This window comes from Branchiostoma lanceolatum, chromosome 17 (genome assembly GCF_035083965.1).
Source record: "Branchiostoma lanceolatum isolate klBraLanc5 chromosome 17, klBraLanc5.hap2, whole genome shotgun sequence".
Taxonomy (NCBI): Eukaryota; Metazoa; Chordata; class Leptocardii; order Amphioxiformes; family Branchiostomatidae; genus Branchiostoma; species Branchiostoma lanceolatum.
The window spans coordinates 20,044,774-20,063,680 of NC_089738.1; the positions used below are offsets into that span (position 1 = coordinate 20,044,774).

The 18,907-nt window shown below is 45.8% G+C and overlaps 2 protein-coding genes across 3 annotated transcripts; both read right to left on the reverse strand.

The window, feature by feature from the left end:
- Nucleotides 1-367: 367 nt before the first annotated feature.
- On the reverse strand, nucleotides 368-8,947 carry LOC136422877 (cellular tumor antigen p53-like). The gene is made up of 11 exons (XM_066410786.1): nucleotides 8,813-8,947; nucleotides 7,512-7,613; nucleotides 6,755-6,833; nucleotides 5,520-5,573; nucleotides 4,906-5,088; nucleotides 4,264-4,513; nucleotides 3,503-3,602; nucleotides 2,780-2,907; nucleotides 2,227-2,318; nucleotides 1,819-1,913; nucleotides 368-1,627 (listed from the first exon to the last, which is right to left on the reverse strand). Exons 2-11 carry the CDS (start codon nucleotides 7,604-7,606, stop codon nucleotides 1,366-1,368), a joined length of 1,338 nt encoding a protein of 445 aa, XP_066266883.1. The 5' UTR covers nucleotides 7,607-7,613; nucleotides 8,813-8,947; the 3' UTR covers nucleotides 368-1,365.
- A 1,990-nt stretch (nucleotides 8,948-10,937) lies between these two features.
- Nucleotides 10,938-17,033, reverse strand: LOC136423352 (mannan endo-1,4-beta-mannosidase-like). 2 transcript variants are annotated; one of them, XM_066411484.1, is made up of 9 exons: nucleotides 16,781-17,025; nucleotides 15,835-15,970; nucleotides 15,605-15,720; nucleotides 15,058-15,226; nucleotides 14,293-14,428; nucleotides 13,759-13,873; nucleotides 12,878-13,006; nucleotides 12,334-12,406; nucleotides 10,938-11,470 (listed from the first exon to the last, which is right to left on the reverse strand). In XM_066411484.1, exons 1-9 carry the CDS (start codon nucleotides 16,904-16,906, stop codon nucleotides 11,208-11,210), a joined length of 1,263 nt encoding a protein of 420 aa, XP_066267581.1. In that variant the 5' UTR covers nucleotides 16,907-17,025; the 3' UTR covers nucleotides 10,938-11,207. The 2 variants fall into 2 exon arrangements, with proteins under 2 accessions (XP_066267581.1, XP_066267580.1); XM_066411483.1 differs by lacking the exon at nucleotides 10,938-11,470 and adding an exon at nucleotides 11,479-11,771 and having other exon boundaries at nucleotides 16,781-17,033.
- Between the last annotated feature and the right edge of the window lie 1,874 nt (nucleotides 17,034-18,907).

Consider the following 18,907-nt stretch of genomic DNA (forward strand, 5'->3'; position numbering starts at 1 on the left):
GCAACGTTTCGATAAATCCACATGCCTTCAAGTTGTTAAAACCGTTATAAATCGTACTTTTCCGATATCTTATATGATAAATTGATTTCACTCTTTGGATTGGAGTCTTTGCAATTGCACTGGACTCAATTTGAATTTATTTGTTGCCTTGTCAATTCAATCAGCCTGTTTCCTACTTCATTTGTACATAATACTATTCCTATTTCCATCTTCAAGTTCAAGATATTTGGGCTGGACTGATGCAAAGTTTTCAGAGTTATGGTGGCTTTTCTTTTATACATTCTTTTATACACATACCACGTACATATTAACATTAAATAAATCTTTATAGCCAACAAATATTAGACAATACAGAACAATTCCTCCGTAGTATTTGGAATAAACTTTATTAAGAGAATAAGACAGTCTTACTCAAATTGGACAAAGAAATACAATTCTTCAACTTATCAATATTTGGACAAGCCAGTGTTGCTATATTGTATTTATAGTATAGTTAACATCCTTACTTTGTAAGCCAACTTTTTATAACAGCAAATTATACTTTCAAATATAAAAGTAACGTAAGCCGTGATCACAATACAACATTGGGGTATAAATAAAACAGTATCACGACACTGCTATCCCAATTATAAACCAAATAGAAAATTAATCGGACAAGAGAAAATTCCACTTCAGTATGAAGAGAAAACCAAAAAAAGTTAACAATTTTCCTCCAAAGTAAAATGAATGTCGGTTGGAGTAAAACATAAATAAAAAACTTAATATCTGAAGGAATTTTCAACTTCATTGTAAGGACTGTCGACTCTTTCTTAACTCACTGAATAACTACATATCATGTATAGCACATTAATGGAGATGTAAAATGATAAACAGTACTAGTGGTTATCAATAATACCTCTAAACTACATAGGTAAATAATCTATAATGATATAGGATATCAATAATCTATATTGGTCTTTTTAACCAACAGTACAACAAGAGGAATTTCTCATCTGGGCTCTCATTGGCTGTAACCCATAGCAACCGTTATAAGTTGACTCCACATGATTGGTTCCCCAGAGTTGAGACATTCTGTTTTCCTCCCAGTGTTAGAATGGGTTAACTGTTACCATGGTAACCAGAAGCCTGAGAGATCTGTGGGTTAACTGTTACCTGGGACTGAGAGACTGAGAGAAGAGTGGTTTACTGTTACCAGGGTAACCAGAATAGAACCCTGTACACGTGGTACATATCAAGTTACAGCAGGGCTCCCAATGGCTGATGCTGTGGGCCTGAGTCTGCTGCCCTGATTGGTCAGTAGCCACTTGCTACTTCTTTTGGTCCTATTTTGCTTATAAGGACGTGTCAGAGGTTAGTGGAGGTCGTTCACTCCCAGGTTTTGGGTTTGGAGACGGTGCGCCGCAGTGTGTACCGCACCGAGCCCTGACTGGCTGGCCTGGCCACGGATGTGCTCTGGTTGGACGGCCTGGTCACAGCTGTGCTCTGATTGGACGGCCTGGTCACAGCTGTGCTCTGATTGGACGGCCTGGTCACAGCTGTGCTCTGATTGGCTGTCTGGTCGGTGGGCGTCGGCTCTGTGGGAGGGCGGGGCTGTTGCTGGTCTGTCTGCTCGTCCTCTGATCTGAGCCTGAGGGTACAAAACAGTTCAGCATTTAGTTATCTATAGTATATAATAAAACAATAAATGCAGTAAGCCATGCTTTTTCAATAATTGCCTTTCTGACTTAAGAGTAACAGATACATGTAGGTGGTCCTCCTGAATTTAGCATTTAGTGGTCGGTACCCCCCCATGCAGACCCTCAGAATGACTGGACTCACAGTGCGGCGACCTGTGGGTCGGTCTCACACCGGTGTTGCACCTCCAGAGCCTCCTTCACTCGCAACAACGTCTCGTAGTTCTTCCTGCCGCGAATCTGCGCAGGAAAAACACACAACAAAATAAACACACACGCTACGATCAGCTTTTCAGGAAACCTCAGGTGGAAAAAAACCTGGCACAAAATATCTGTATTTGTATAGCCGGTGGTATAACCGCCCTTCGGTGTAACACACCAGCTTCACAGGCACGCGGTGCGACAGCAGTTGTACTTTCTTCTTTTGCAAATGTTGATATCTTGTTTTGCCGCAACTTTTTTACTTTTCTAGGAGACACCGTGTGGTTCATTTCCTTGTTTATTTGCTTGTTTATTTAATTGCTTTTTTCCTTGTTTGTTTGTGAAATCTCACCTGCCAGTTAACAGTAAACACCTCCCCGTCGTTCGCCCCTCCTCCGCCAGAGACGCTGGTTTTCTTCCGCTTCTTCTGAGACGTCTTGGAGTCTGGGGGAGAAAAGGGAAGTCTTGAAATGATGGCAAGTGTGACAGACACGTGGAACTGACATTCGTCAGACCTGTACTAGTGACCATCTTCGCATTTTGCTGGTGCCTTACATTGAGATTCAAACAACACGGCTGAAAATACTGGGTGCATACACACTTTTGAGCAACCGAAATTTGAACTTTTGACTGTGGGTGCACTGGTACACCTAGATATCTGTGTCCGGTTGCTTACAGAAAGGTGCTACTTTAGTATACTTAAGTGTCAGTAAGTATTTGAAAAACCTTTCTGGATTGAAATTTTGAAGTTAGTTTCAGAACGTGGATATACAGTATCACAATTACAAGGTTTTGCTGATATTCTCATTTATTATATTTTTCTGTGCACCTACTATAGACTGCTTAAAATGAGTCCCCAGTCCTGTAATCAATACACATCTCATCGGCCGTTTCTTAGATCTTACCTGTCATCAGCCTTTTCTTAGACCCGGGTGTGGGCTGGGGAAGGAGCGCCTCTTCATCTTGTTCCCGGTCGCGCCCCGGACAGGAGCAGATCTTAATCTTGACGGCCTGACGACCCAGGACGCCGCCGCTGGGGGGAACAAGGAAACAGAAGTTATCTAACAGTGAAGACCAACCTACTTTCAACTTAAGGTGTGGCCAAACCCGTGGTTAACAATTTCTCTGTACACAACCAGAGAGTTGATATCTAGACAACGCTTCAATGAAAGTCAGTCACCAAATCGTTGTCTAGATTGTAACTCTTTGACTGCTTAGTGTAGAACATCATTCAACGAGACTGGCTAGCCTGTCTTGGCTGATTCTTGCACCCCACATGCACGGTAGCCCCCCTTAGATACACCCCCCTACAGGATACACCCCCCTCAGATAGACCCCCTACAGGATACACCCCCCTCAGATAGACCCCCTACAGGATACACCCCCCTCAGATAGACCCCCTACAGGATACACTCCCCTCAGATAGACCACCCTACAGGATACCCCCCAGATAGACCCCCCTACAGGACACCCCCCTCAGATAGACCTCCCTACAGGATACCCCCTCAGATAGACCCCCTACAGGATACACCCCCCTCAGATAGACCCCCTACAGGATACACCCCCAGACAGACCCCCCTACAGGATACCCCCCTCAGACAGACCCCCCTGCAGGATAACCCCCTTACCTGGAGTCCTCCAGAGTGAAGACGACCGCCATGCTCCTCCGGTTCAGACAGGTGCTGCGGCACATGAACTTGTACAGGATGGTCGACCACTCCGTACCAGCTGTAAACAACAAACAATAAACAAACACGCTCCAACACAAACACGCTCCAACACAAACACGCTCCAACAGTGACACATGCACATATTTAGAATGGTGGACCACTCCGTACCAGCTGTGGATTATACCTTACTGCTCTAACCCTGAGCAGCATCCTCTGTGTGGTTGGTTCCTGCTCGGTCCCTGCTGCACAGACACTCTCACACACACTCACACGCGAAACTTTATCTCCATTTTCATGGCGATAACAACTGAACAAACTGCCCTTGTGGGTGTTTGTAGGGGATGATGGTTGGTTCGTGCTCGGTCCCTGCTGCACAGACACACTCAAACAAACTCACACACGAAACTATATCTCCATTTTTATGGAGATAACAACTGAACAAACTGCCCTTGTGGGTGTTTGTAGGGGATGATGGTTGGTTCGTGCTCGGTCCCTGCCGCACAGAAACTCACACACACTCACAGTTCAGTTCAGTTCAGTTCAGGTCGTCCTCATACGAGGTGCCATTCACAATGTCTAACCATGCATTTCTGTCAAGCATGGCGGCTAGCAGGTTGTAGTCCTTTAACCCAACCTCCTCCTCCAAGACTTTCTTAAGTGTCAGACACTCACACACGAAACTATATCTCCATTGTCATGGCGATAACAAACAAACCGACCTTGCGGGTGTTCGTAGGGGATGATGACGGAGTGCCTCCCGGTGGTGGGGTCCTCGCGGTACTCGACCGCTTTCCCACGGCAGTGCAGGAAGTGCGCCGGCGGGTCCGCGTTGTTGAAGTCGTTCTCGCGGTGCGTGGGGCAGCGCTTGACGGGCAGGCCGATGTGCTCGTGCTTCAGGTACACTGGCATGGCACGGATCAGGCACCCTGCGGGAGGGGGGCGCACCGTCTTAAAGTTGAAGGGGCAGATCTGGAGAAGGGAGAGACATTCTTAAGTACAACAAATGGAGATGGGAGAGACATTCTTAAGTACAACAAATGGAGATGGGAGAGACATTCTTAAGTACAACAAATGGAGATGGGAGAGACATTACTTCTGTCAAACTTTGTCTTAAATTTGGAGGGGCAGATCTGGAGACAGGAGAGACATTCTTAATAAGAACAACTGAAGACTAGGGAGATAGTCGTTTCAGCAGAGTCAAACCTTGGAGGAGCCAAACTCTGTCTTAAAGTTGAAGGGGTAAATCTGATGACACGAAACAAATTTCTTCACAAATGAATTCATGGCAACATCTGCCTATGTAATGAAATGATATCTTGAGAAGTCTTCAAGAATCAAGTATCCAAAATAAGGAGCTTCACCTTGTTAAAGTCTGCGTAGAGCATCTTGCAGGGTTGGGACCAGGTCCAGGCCAGCTTCTTGGACTTGGGTTTGAGCGTCTGGGGCGGGAAGGCGACCTGGAAGCTGAACGGTCCGGGGTACACCGTGGTGGACGGGACGTCTGAGGAGGTCGCCGAGGGGCCAGAGGTCATGCTGGAGGTCACCTGAGGGTACAAGGAGAGGGGTTAAAGGTTAGAGGTCACGCTGTAGGTACAGGGGGGGTACTGGTTTGGTTGAAGGAGACTCACCAAGTACAGTATCCTCCTCATTAGATAGCTTTAAACAACATTAACAGTAAGATGTGCAAAAGCTTGAATGACAGGTTACTGTAATATCTGCACAGTAGCAAAATTTCACAGTGCAAGGAAAATCCTACATAATTACAACAGGTTTTTCACAGTGATGATAAGTTCACCGTACAGAGTCGCCCGTGAAAACAGCCAACATAAAGTTACAGTGAAAGAAACAAAAGTTGCAGTATTCAGTGGAATATAACCAGCTACGTGAACTAGAGGTACTTTCCTCCTGCTAACAAAGAATCTATAACACAAACTTCAGCTGCTAACAAACAAACAAACAAACAGCGCAGACGTACCCTGTCCTGCTGCCCCTCCATGCCTGTAGTTTCTGTGTCCTGCTCAGACTGCCCCTGCAGGGTAAAACATACACGTCACACATCAGCACTAGTGCAGCGTACCTAAACTTAACATCAGGTACAGGTACCGGTACAGAGGTTTAGGTACAGGTCCGGACATCAGCACTAGTGCAGCGTACCTAAACGTAACATCAGGTACAGGTACCGGTACAGAGGTTTAGGTACAGGTCCGGACATCAGCACTAGTGCAGCGTACCTAAACGTAACATCAGGTACAGGTACCGGTACAGAGGTTTAGGTACAGGTCCGGACATCAGCACTAGTGCAGCGTACCTAAACTTAACATCAGGTACAGGTACAGGTACAGAGGTTTAGGTACAGGTCCGGACATCAGCACTAGTGCAGCGTACCTAAACTTAACATCAGGTACAGGTACAGGTACAGAGGTTTAGGTACAGGTCCGGACCTGTTCCTCAACAAGTTGAAAAATTAACATGTGTTTTACTGAACTTCTTCAATGATAACAGAAACATAAATAAACTATTTTCAACGTGTCAGTATCTTTATTCTAAGAACATAACTAGGTTTCCTACCGCCAAACTCCATTGGCCTTGCTATCTAAACTCCCAGCCTGCCTAAATGGTCTGTTGCATTTTAGTTACGCTGTTCCAAGGTGTCACTTTGGTCACGTTTGGTGTTGCATGAGGCCATGAGGTTAGGAGACCAGTCACAAAATAAGCATATATTTAGTGTAAATTTATATCAGTACAGTACCGGTACTTCATGATCCTGTATTTTGGACCTGTACCTAATCAATTTTTACGGTACAGTACCGGTACATAGACTGTTGCAGGACTTTTCTTATCTAGGGCCTCTATTGCTTGAAGTCTTACACATTAGCCCGTAGCTGTGATTGCCTTTAGAGGCACATAGTGTTTGAATTAACGTGGCGGCGCATGAATCTCCCGAACTCCGAGTGTCCCTCACTTCCCTTACCTAAAGAAACAGACAGTCAGAGAGCCTTGGGGCCAAAACGCTCTGCGCCACGAAAATATGTCAGTTCAAATTTTTGGAAGGACGGGGTGAAATTTTGTCCGTCCTAAACGATCAAATTTCCTCCCCCGGGACAGAGGGACGGGTCATGGATCACACCACTGCATTAGCTCTCATACAACCTGGAGAGAGCCCTGGTTCAAACAAACAAACAAGCAAACAAACAAACAAACGCTGCTTACAGAGTGCTGGCTGTAGCTGTGGTCGTTGCTCACGTTACGCACGTTCCCCTCCATCTGCTGGAAAAACTCGCCCATGTCGCTGGAAAAGGGAAGCAGGCTTGCTTCAAACGGTTGAACGCTACGGAGTGAAGCACACGTCATTCTAACATTAATATTGAGTAACAACAAACAATCAATAAATAACACAGAAATCAATGCTACGGAGGCAAGCACACGTCATTCTAACAACAAACAAACAACCAATAAAAGCCTTTAACACAGAAATCAACACTAAGGACAATACAAGACAATCTGACTCCTTAAGAAACCCTATGATGCAGACAATCAGGACTAATCTATTCATCATCATCATAATTTCATCATTCAAAAACAATACAATAGACTCCTTAACAGGAATCAGCACAAAGGCCTAAAGCTCTCATCACTCCAGCAGTTCAATTTGACTTGGATTTGATCCTACCGCGAAATTCAGTCCCAGCAAACATGGCTCTTAATTCTATATCTAGTCTGCAGGAAGCCATTTTATCTACAGTAACAGTTTTCTTTTTCTTTTGGACTTATTCAAGTTACTGTAATTGTAAAGCTACAAATATCTCCCTATTGAATGTTAATCCAAATGTAAATTTTGCTGTATATTTCTGCTGCTGTATTAGATTTTCTATGGACACCGGGATGACTAATGATGCACCACTACTGGAGATTTCAATCAAACAAAACGTCAGAAACGGTGGGCGCCGTCCCCTCCCGTTCGACCTACCCGAAGTCGACCTCCGTTATCGTGTCGTTCCACAGCTGCGCGAAGGACGTCGTCGTGTCAGTGTCAAGGTCGGGGAAGGGCAGGGAATCCTCCATGGCGAGTCTGGAACACGACAAAAACATTTCCAGTTAGTTACGGGGTTTTCACACCATCAGCTTGGAACAAGCTTGTTTTCGAGTGGTTTGAATTATCAAAACAATGTTGTAGTAAGGAAATTATCATCCTTCTTGCTCTGGGTAAATTATTGAGAGGTAAACTATGCTCAAATTGTATATACACTTTCATTGTAACAACTAGCAAGGAAATGTCCCTTAAAACGAACAGTGGCACTGATTTCTAGTACGATTACAGAGACTCAGAGCCAATGGGGCCAAACATTTTAACCACTACGAGGTCTCATCCAGACCTACCCACATACTAAGTTAAGTATCATGGTAATGCTTTCTAGAATTATCGTGTTCACAGACACAGACACACACATACACACGCACAAACTCACACATGCACACACACGGACGCTGACAAAACATAACCTCCTGGCAAATTAAGGTTACTTGGTTTGGTTCTTCCCCACCTTTCAAAGCCATGGTTACTCCTATCATTCCTTCACGTCTTGACAGAAACTTAAGAACCCCCTGACTGCGTCCCTACAGGTAGAGTCCCAGTAAGACTCGGGTACAAGTCCGGACATGTCTGTACTCACGTCTTGTTGTTTCTCACAAGGGGAATCCCCGGGTGTGACGTCACGCCACGAGGCGCCGGCGGAATTTTGCACAAGAATGGCCGATTTCTGTCTCGTAATTAACCGCTAATCAGATCAATTACGTTAATCAACTCTGGAGAATTGGATCTGTTTTAAGAACTGAAAGTGTAGCTTCAGTTTTACTGACAGAACCAGCCAAACAGGAGCCAGAAGCAGACTGAAGAAGTGGTTTTGTTTCCGCCCCCCCTCCCCACAGACGTATCGCTCACGTCGGCATATTTCCATGTAATTCTCCCCAAATGAGCAGCTTTCTATACACGGCTTCTGAGTCAATCGTGACAGAAACTACCCCTCATGACATAGAACACTTCTAACATCCATGAATCACCAGAATCAACCAACACATCGCTACAAACGACACCGACTTTCACACAAAGAAGGCAGACTTTTTCCAGCCATGTGCTCTCGAGCAAAATGCCTGCACAGGTTTAGACGCTGTTTTCTTTAAGTTTCCCTCAAAAATCACTCCTGAAAATGTCTTCTGACGATCCTACAATCTTTAAGAGTTGTTACAAGATAAATAAGTCCAAGACATCACCTGTAAACGGACGGAAAGACGAGGTTTCCAAATACTTCCAAGTCACCACAGGTAACACGCCTTCTTCTTGCGACAGGTCGAGCAATGTACACCGCGTGGTGCGGAAGTACCGTCCGCGTCACAAACAAAGCTTTCAAATCCCTCCGCGACAACCAAACGAGCAAGTTTTAAAATAATCTACGCTTTCTTGAGGCATGCGAATTAACTTGGGATAACAGATATACAAACTGTATTCCATCTAGGGGAAGATAATTGTAAAAACAGCACTATCGAAGGCTGTCACGTGCCACAAGTCTTGCACAATGGGAAAGTAGTTACAATGAGTAAAGCGGCAGAGCTACATGGAGGGTGCAGTTTATAGTAAAGTCGCCAGAGGGTGTGAGGCCACGGTGATGTCATCGCCATAACAACTGTCTCGGTACCACCTTATCTGCTGACGGGAGTCCAATACAGCAAGTTACAACTTGGGACTACATTGGACGAATGTCTTACATGGGACCTCCACATAAAAGACACTACTAAGAAAATGGATCGATCATTGGGTGCCATCAGAAGATGTGCGGCATATTTGGACCAGTCAACACTCTTCCACATCACATCAAATCGTCTGTTCCATCCTCCTTCAAACTATCATCAAAGACAGACTAAAAACGAACTCAAACATTCTGAACTGGTAGAAAATTGAAATATGTATATACTATGTAATGTTATGTGCATGTGTACCAATGTAATGTATATGTTATCATGTATATGACTCCAGGAAGAGTAGTGAAGTGCACCTGTGTAATTCACAGATGGATGTCGTTTTAACAATAAACAATAAACAAAGTTTGGTCAGCAGTATGGGGTGAGAATATTCTTGTGCAACTATATTGGTGGAATTTCTCTTGTTTAGGCATTTTCTGTATACTGTAAATGCATTTAAGTTCGCGTGGTTTTTATTTCGCGCTAAGGCAAAAATGATGTGTTCGCGGTGGTTTTAAGTTCGCGGCAGCTCTATAGTCACATACTGCTACCGTATTGGACACAACTGTTTGCGGTGGCTTTAAGATCGCGGTGAAATGATCGCCGCAAAAACCGCGAACATAAAACCACCGCGAACATTTCTGCATTTACAGTATCATCCTTAGTATATGAAAATGTACAGTTTATTCTACGGCCAACTCCCGTTGGAAACCCAAAACTCTATGGGAAAAAGTCGACCCAGAAAAAATAAGACAAGACGTTAAGTGGTGATTTGTTACTTTGCCAAAATCTCGTTTTTACCAAATATTCGCGCGGTTTCAGCACCGAGTATATTATATTTCCACCACACAGGAGAACACACGTGTTTTCTGGTGGGGGATTATCCTCCGCTGTTCCCACGAGCACCCCCTCCCCCCTCGACTACTGCCGGTGTTTTTAGAAGCTGCATGAAGTGGCGATATGTGACGTCACCGCTCGTCATGGCGCTGACTTATGTAAACTGACCGTCCTGATATGTTTATATCTTTACTGCCGTTTTATTAGTATCTATCTTTTCATCAACACCTCACATCTGATTTGTTGAAGAGTAACCGGAAATAAGAGCAGTGCCCATTTTATTTTTTTACATGAAATTGAGCATATCAAGGTGAAACAACAACAAAAACACGAACATCGACTTTACATCGACCGGGGACTTCGGCAGGGGGCGCTGTTGTACAGTGTGCAAAGATTCTGTACGAAATTATATTTGGCGGTATCTAACTTTGAGTTGCGATTTAATGGTTAAGGAAGTGCAAAGGGCAAGGTTCTAGGCAGTAATGATGTTGCCGGAATAAAACTAGAACTACCTGCGCGCTGCCATATTGAATACATCTTAGCTATTAAGAAGCCCTAAAGACTACGGTAGCCTGGAGTCCAGCCTTGTTAGCTTTGGCCCACTCCCCCAGATCCGCTAGCCTGCCAACAGGGGAGCGGGCCAAAGCTAACAAGGCTGAACTCCAGGCTAGACTAAAAGAACAATACACACTCGTTTCTTAGAAGAGATGATCAGAACGGACGTCATCCTGAGGAAATCTTGAAAAGTACCAGAAAATCAGCGATATCATAATGCAATACTAGTACACCCTATTACATAGAGAACACCAAACCAGCCAGTCGCTTGTCCCTTGAAACTTTGAAACTTTATTCTTCAAGTGCAACTTTGCAGACGCTATGTCTGGATTATGTTGACTTTTTACAGAGGTTTGTAACACATTTTAAAATTGATACTGACAAATGCTTCTTAGAATCGTAAAATTGAAATTGTAACGTTTTATTGTAAAATTCACTCCGTTAAGATTAGAATATACAGGATAAACAACTGTTAACAATACCATATAATATAATCCATACTATTGTTTCCTAGTGACAACGCGATCATTCCTCCCCTTCACCCGTAGAAGTACTGGTTCAGCTGGCCGCACGGCGGCTTCTTCTCGCAGTAGTTAGTGGAGCCGTTCAGATTGATCCGGACACAACCGCCCCCTGTCTGGTCGTTCTTGAAGCGCAGCTCGCGGAGGCCGATGAGCTGCGTGGCGGCGGCGTCGGTGGCGTTGTCGGCAGCTCTGTCCGCCAGGTAATGCCAGCTCCAGGCGCCAGCGTAGCCACGGGAGTACGCGCGCTCAAACTGCTCCGTGATGGTCATTCCTCCTCCTGGTGAAGGGTTAATGGTAATGTGTGTTAATACAAACTGCTCCGTCATGGTCATTCCTTCGTCTAATGGAGGAACAAACTGCGGAGTGATGGTCAGTCTTCCTCCGAATGTAAGGGTCAATGATAATATGTGTCAGTACAAACTGCTCCTTCATGGTCAGTCCTCCTCCTAATGAAGTGTACATGGTAATGTTAGTCAATACTAACTGATTTGTGAATGTAATGGTCATTCCTACTCTTATTGAAGGGTTAATGGTAACATGCGTCAGTACAAACTGCTCCATGATGGTCATTCCTCCTCCTGAAGAAGGGTATATGGTAACATGTATCGGTACGAACTGCTCCGTCATGGTCAGTCCTCCTCCTAATGAAGTGTACATGGTAATGTTAGTCAATACTAACTGATTTGTGAATGTAATGGTCATTCCTACTCTTAATGAAGGGTTAATGGTAACATGTGTCAGTACAAACTGCTCCATGATGGTCATTCCAGAAATACCTGTACAATTCTGGGAATTCTTGCAAATCGGGCGTATATATATATATATACCGTTAGGCTAGCCACAGAGGCGTCGCCAAAACAGGTTCTGAGATGGGTGGCTGATGTTTTTTTAGTAGCCTCTACCAGGCTCCGCTGATTGCTGGGAAAATAGTACAAATCGGTCTAATAGAGTGAATAGTATGCCAAGGATTGCCCGCTATTTTCGCCTATTGACCTTCCCTGCATAGCGGACTACCCCTGGCATACTATTCACTCTATTTGGCCGATTTCTACTATTTTTCAAGCGATCAGCGGAGCCTGGTAGAGGCTAGGTTTTTAGCGTTTAGAAGATACGAACAGATGATAATGGGACGGAACTCACCCCTGACCTGACTGAACTCGCCGATGACGACAGGCTTCCCGCTCAGAGCCGTGTAGTGGCTGACGTCAGACACCTGCAGGGAAGGGAGTGCCAAATAAGGTGGTGTGCCAAATAAGGTGGTGTGCCAAATAAGGTGGTGTGTCAAATAAGGTGGTGTGTCAAATAAGGTGGTGTGCCAAATAAGGTAGTGTTCCAAATAAGGTGGTGGCAGGGTGGTCTTGTCGTTAGGGTTGCTGAATTGGAATCTAAAGGTTCTGGGTTTGAATCCCTGGCAGGCCCAAATTAAAGCTGTGTCTTGGGTCAGTCACTTTAAACTTTTTTCCTCTCTTGAAAACGGGTACTGACCCTCGAATATGATGAGGAGAGCCACGTTAAACCCGTCATACGTATCGAAAAGGAGCAGGGGATGAAATAAATCTGTCCGGATACGCAGACTTTAGTGTTCAGTATAAACCGTGTGTTACGCCTTGAGGCGGTTTACCGGGTATGCAATACAAAGAAACAGGCAAACAAATAAACAAACAAAAATCAAAGCTGCCTTTACCACGAAGGGCGCCTGGCTGCCGTAGTTGCCGTTGTGCGTGTAGGTGTGGATCTGGTAGAAGTCCAGGACGCCGGCCGGGACCCCGCCGGCCTTCTGCAGGCAGCCGTCCGAGTACAGGTTACGGACGCCCTGCGACAGGAACAACAAGGAGTCTGTAACGCTTCAACAAACTTTCCAGGCTCTTAGGACACATTCAGGATCTTCTTCAATACATCAATTTCACACAATCCTGAGACCTTCATTCTAGTCAAAGGCAGCCCCCTATATTAATATTTTGGCTATTACTCATAGCTACTAGTACATCACCTCATCAAATCGCTTTCAAAATTTGTTACACCTTTGTCTCGTGTCAGGTGGTTCTTACCTGTCCCAGCTCGGACCAGGAGCCCGCCGTCACCAGGTGGTTCTTACCTGTCCTAGCTCGGACCAGGAGCCCGCCGTCACCAGGTGGTTCTTACCTGTCCCAGCTCGGACCAGGAGCACGCCGTCACCAGGTGGTTCTTACCTGTCCGTGTTCGGACCAGGAGCACGCCGTCACCAGGTGGTTCTTACCTGTCCCAGCTCGGACCAGGAGCACGCCGTCACCAGGTGGTTCTTACCTGTCCGTGTTCGGACCAGGAGCACGCCGTCACCAGGTGGTTCTTACCTGTCCCAGCTCGGACCAGGAGCCCGCCGTCACCAGGTGGTTCTTACCTGTCCCAGCTCGGACCAGGAGCACGCCGTCACCAGGTGGTTCTTACCTGTCCGTGTTCGGACCAGGAGCACGCCGTCACCAGGTGGTTCTTACCTGTCCCAGCTCGGACCAGGAGCACGCCGTCACCAGGTGGTTCTTACCTGTCCGTGTTCGGACCAGGAGCCCGCCGTCACCAGGTGGTTCTTACCTGTCCCAGCTCGGACCAGGAGCCCACCGTCACCAGATGGTTCGGCGCCTTCTCTTTGATGGCTGCCGCCTGCCGGTTGATGAACCGCAGCACGCGCTGTCTGGGGACGTCCGTCCTGAAGGGAAAGGTCACATCGGGTCACATCAGGTCATACCAGGTCAAATCAGGTGACAACAGGTCACATCAAATCACATAAGGTCACATCAGGTTACATCGGGTCACATTAGGTCACAACAGGTCACATCACGTAATATCAGGTCACATCAGATCACATCAGAACTGCAGGAGCTAGTTTAAGAGCACAAACCTCTACAACAATGTTTCCTGTTAAGGATACACATGATTTTTTAATCCTGTATATCAGTTATGTATTTTTCCTAGTTTGTGTATGATTGCCCAGTTACGTTCACCTGTCTCTTATGTGCTATATTTGACCTTGTATTAACGTAGGACCACAGGAAAAATAGCTGGTGATTCTGTCTGGATCTGGTGTTCCTTCACTGCTTGCATTGAATGAAGGACACAACTCCTCACCAGGTGGGGGCCCCGTTTGCGTCCAGCTGCGCCCACCCCGCGCCGCTACCCTGCAGGAAGCTCGTGTCGTAGCAGGGGTCAGAGTGGTGCTCGATCTTCAGGCTGCCTTCGGGTTCGTTCATGATCTCCCAGCCTCCTGCAGGTCAGGGGTGATAAGTCAAAGGTTAGAGGGTTTATAGGTCAGGGGTTAGGTTATGGCGGGGTCAAAGTGGTGATCGATATTCAGGCTGCCGTCAGGCTTGTCCATGATCTCCCAGCCTCCTGTAGGTAATGGGTTATAGGTCAGAGGGTTTATAGGTCAGGGGTTAAGTTATGGCAGGGGTCAGAGTGCTCGTGGTGCTCGATCTTCAGGCTGCCCTCAGGCTCGTTCATGACCTCCCAGCCTCCTGCATGTCAGGGGTTAGAGGCCAGAGGTTAGAGGGTTTGTAGGTCAGGGGTTAGGTTATGGCAGGGGTCAGAGTGGTGATCTATCTTCAGGATGCCAGCATGCTAGGCTTCATGATCTCTCAACTTCCTTTGGGTTAGAGTTGAGAGGTCAGTGATAATGGGAAAGATGATCTGAACTTCATTCATGTAAATCGGATCCAAGTCTGACTTGTTTCCTGAATTGCATTGACGTTTGATATAATTTTCACAATGTGCTGCAACATTAATTGCAATGATACCTAAGTCAATTTGCGCATCGTATTAGAGAATCGGTGAATGGAATGAGTTGTGTTAGAATCTCCTTAACGCCCCGCCCCGTAGCCTTCGCCAAAATCTTACCCAGCGCCCGTTGGTTCCTGAGTGCATGTGCCAGCGGCTTGAGCGCCTGCTCCACGTACGTGTCGAGTTTCAGGTCGTCCCAGATCAGGTTCTGCAGCCGCTCCCAGAACTCGCCGTGATGAGCGCCGTTCCACAGCACCAGGAACACCAGCACGTTACGCGCTCTGGCCTGCAACAACAAACGGTCACGACTTTCGGCAATGGTAATGTGCGTGCGTTTCTGTGTGTGGGTGCGTGCGTGTATGTGTGTGTGTGTGCGTGCGCGTATGTTTGTGTGTATGTCTGTGTAAACACGTGTGTGAGTGCGTATGTGCGTGTGTGCACATGTGTGTGTGTGTGCGTATGTATGTTTGTATGTGTATGTGTGTGTGCGTTCATGTGTGTGTGTGTACATGTGTGTGTGTGTGTGTATGTGTATATGTGTGTTTGTGTGTGTGTGTGTGTGTATCACAGTGCGTGCGTATTTGCGCGCGCGTGTGTGTGTGTGTGTGTGTATGTTTGTTTGTATGTGTGTGAATGTGTCTGTGTGCGTGTTCCGCATACGTACGTAGGAGAGAAGATCCTTCAGGTCGTTGATGAGCTGGTTTGTGGAGTCGGGTTGCGTCACGGAGCCCCAGCTAGAGAACTCAGGCGTCCATCGCCCGTCAACGTGCAGCCACACACCTAGCGGACAACACAAAAACTGCAGGGTCACGGTGCAAGCTTTACAGCCCAATTCGAGAATGTTTCAAATTGATCCAATCCAGCCTTTAAGTAAGTAGTAATGACGTCACGTACGGAGTGAGTTGCCGCCGTTGTTCCGGATGTCCCGGATGGCCTGCTGGTAGGCGGCCCGGGGGTGGGGGCAGAAGTCCCCGGGGGCCACGGTGTTGTACGCGCCGCCTCCGAAATCGTAGCCGTGTCGGCACCAGGCCTGGAAAACAAGGCATACTCAATCTCCAAGCAGATGTTGGGGATCGCACCGGCTCGACTGGCTGCCGGCACGTGTGATAAATAGATTCATAGGCAAAAGCCCATCTAAGGCCATACTGACACAGCTAAAGCGGAAGTGATCTCGAACCAGTTTAGATCTTACTATTCCCCTGATCGTGACAGGGTTCAAGACATTGTGTTACATGTGATGCTAGTTAGCAGCGTTAACATGTAGACTAACATGCAACAGAGAAGATTACCAAGAGAGAACCTAGGACTAGGAAAGCGTCTGTCCAGCGACCTAAGAATGCACCACCAGAAACGTGCATGCTGGCATGGTGTTTTTATTGGAACCCCGCCAAAAGGTAGACGAGCCGTCCGAGACTGAGACAGGACACGTTGCACATAGTACCGGGTAAAATCCCCTAGCTTCCGGTTTTGACAAGCACGTTTTGTTGCCGTGTTGGGCAGCCACCGAGGACGCAGTCACCACTCAGTAGAACTTAAGTCTAGATTTCTACTCTACTCTCCTTAAGCCCCCGTGGGAAGGCCTGCTGGAGGCTACGATCCTTCTCTCCAAGCAGAGAGACGGGCCCTGCTGTTTTTGACGTCTGGGTTGGCGGCGAAAGAAAACTGGATAAAGTAGAAAGCCGGACAAAAAAAGCCTACAAACACGTCAAAAACAGCCGGAGCCGAACCTCTGCTTGGGGAGTACATTAGAAATCGGCAATATCAAAACGTACGCCGACCGAAAAGCTTGATGTGGAGGCACAACAACATGGCAACAACAAAACTCTCAGTCCTTTCTCACCATGTTTAGTCCAGACAGGAAGATCCTTTGTCCGTTCAGCTTGAAGTGCTGTCCTTCCGTGGACAGGTAGTGCTGTCCCACGACAGCAGAGGACAGCACGGACAGCAGAACAACAACCCGAAACATTGCTGTGCTGGTTATCACCTCTCACGGTTTGGGAAGGAAACTTCGGTGGGCCCGATTTTTACAGCCGTGTTGCCCGTCACTGCTGGGAGGATGTTGTCGTGAGTCAGACGTGTGCAGAAGAGCCACATCCGTGCCTTCGGGCGCGACAGCAAGCGGAAAAAAGGACATTGTCATCGCCAAGAGCGCCAACTGTTAAGTCCGCATCCGGATCAGGGTAGGGCGGTCATTCACCGCGATCGAAGACTGTCAGAGGTTTTGTTGTTACTCCGGGAAGGAGGTCCTTCTGGGAGTGTTAGAAATGCTTTTGTTTGTGCGTTAAAGTCTGGGGCCATCATTAACAATTATCCAGTATGATGGCTCATCCCTATACAATTAATCGCCAATGCAACAAAATAAACCAGGATGGTAGTTCCTAGAAGTGAATCTGGATCTGTGATTTCACACATTACATCAAGATCCATTCATCTTACAACTAGCAGGTCACTAACATGGGAAATTAACAAACGCCTTACTCACAATTAATGTGCACACTATAAATACTTCATGGAGAATTGTGTCCTACGGATTCTTGTTCTTTTTACAAACACATGAGTAAACACACAAAGAAATTTTGCTTGAAGGCATTAGATAATGTAAAGCAAGTCACACTCATCTTGAAAGTGATATCGATACCGTGCTATCTACGTAAAGGAAACATGTAATTGAGTAATTGATAGAGTAATGTTATCGAGTAAAATGTAATTAATCAAAACTTAATGAGAAATTGTTGATTATTCCTGTAAGAATGGTTATCAAAAGGAAGAGAATGAAATCTGTCAATCACTGTCATGAATAAAAAGGCTGGTATCCTAGTACTCTCATTGTCTTTGTCTTATATTTACTTTCATGATTTATATACAAATAAACAAGTGAAACAACGTTAGAAGTACATACGTAGCATAAAACGCTCAATCCCGAGATTCCACGCTGCTTCTACATCCGAGCTACGTGAAGATGATGATAAGATCGGGGTTTAGAAAAGTAAAGTTTCTAGATGATGATGATGATGATGATGATGATGATGATGATGATGATGATGATGATGATGATGATGATGATGATGATGATGATGATGATGATGATGATAAGCCTGCACTTAAAATTACACTTTTGTCTGGTTCTGCATCCGGGTTACATGATGATGATGATGATTACGATGAAAAGGAGCCTGCACTTAGAACTACACTTTTTTCTGGTTCTACATCCGGGTTACATGATGATGATGATGATGACGATGATGAAAAGGATCCTGCACTTAAAACTACACTTTTTTCTGGCTCTACATCCGGGTTACATGATGATGATGATGATGATGATGATGATTATGATGAAAAGGAGCCTGCACTTAAAATTACACTTTTTTCTGGTTCCACATCCGGGTTACATGATGATGATGATGATGATGATGAAAAGGAGCCTGCACTTAAAAATACACTTTTTTCTGGTTCTACATCCGGGTTATATGATGATGATGATGATGATTAGGAGCCTGCACTTAAAATTAATTTTTTTCTGGTTCTACATCCTGGTTACATGATGATGATGATTATGATGAAAAGGAGCCTGCATTTGAAATTACCTTTTTTCTGGTTCTACATCCGGGTTACATGATGATGATGATGATGATGATGAAAAGGAGCCTGCACTTAAAATTACACTTTTTCTGGCTCTACATCCGGGTTACCTGATGATGATGATGATGATGATGAAAAGGAGCCTGCACTAGAATTACACTCTTGTCTGGCTCTACATCCGGGTTACATGATGATGATGATGATGATGATGATGATGAAAAGGAGCCTGCACTTAAAACTAATTTTTTTCTGGTTCTACATCCGGGTTACATGATGATGATGATGATGAAAAGGAGCCTGCACTTAAAACTACACTTTTTTCTGGTTCTACATCCGGATTACATGATGATGATGATGATGATGATGATGATAATGATGAAAAGGAGCC

Excerpts from the sequence above, each read along its gene's own strand:
- LOC136422877 (XM_066410786.1), bottom strand. The coding sequence starts at position 7,606 with ATGGAGGATTCCCTGCCCTTCCCCGACCTTGACACTGACACGACGACG. Across the intron at positions 6,834-7,511 it reads ATAACGGAGGTCGACTTCGG|CGACATGGGCGAGTTTTTCC; the intron begins GTAGGTCGAACG and ends TCCCTTTTCCAG. Across the intron at positions 3,603-4,263 it reads CCCCTACGAACACCCGCAAG|CTGGTACGGAGTGGTCGACC; the intron begins GTCGGTTTGTTT and ends TGTTGTTTACAG.
- LOC136423352 (XM_066411483.1), bottom strand. The coding sequence starts at position 16,906 with ATGTTTCGGGTTGTTGTTCTGCTGTCCGTGCTGTCCTCTGCTGTCGTG. Across the intron at positions 15,721-15,834 it reads CAACGGCGGCAACTCACTCC|GTGTGTGGCTGCACGTTGAC; the intron begins GTACGTGACGTC and ends GTTGTCCGCTAG. Across the intron at positions 11,772-12,333 it reads CGAGTTCAGTCAGGTCAGGG|GAGGAGGAATGACCATCATG; the intron begins GTGAGTTCCGTC and ends ACCCTTCTTCAG.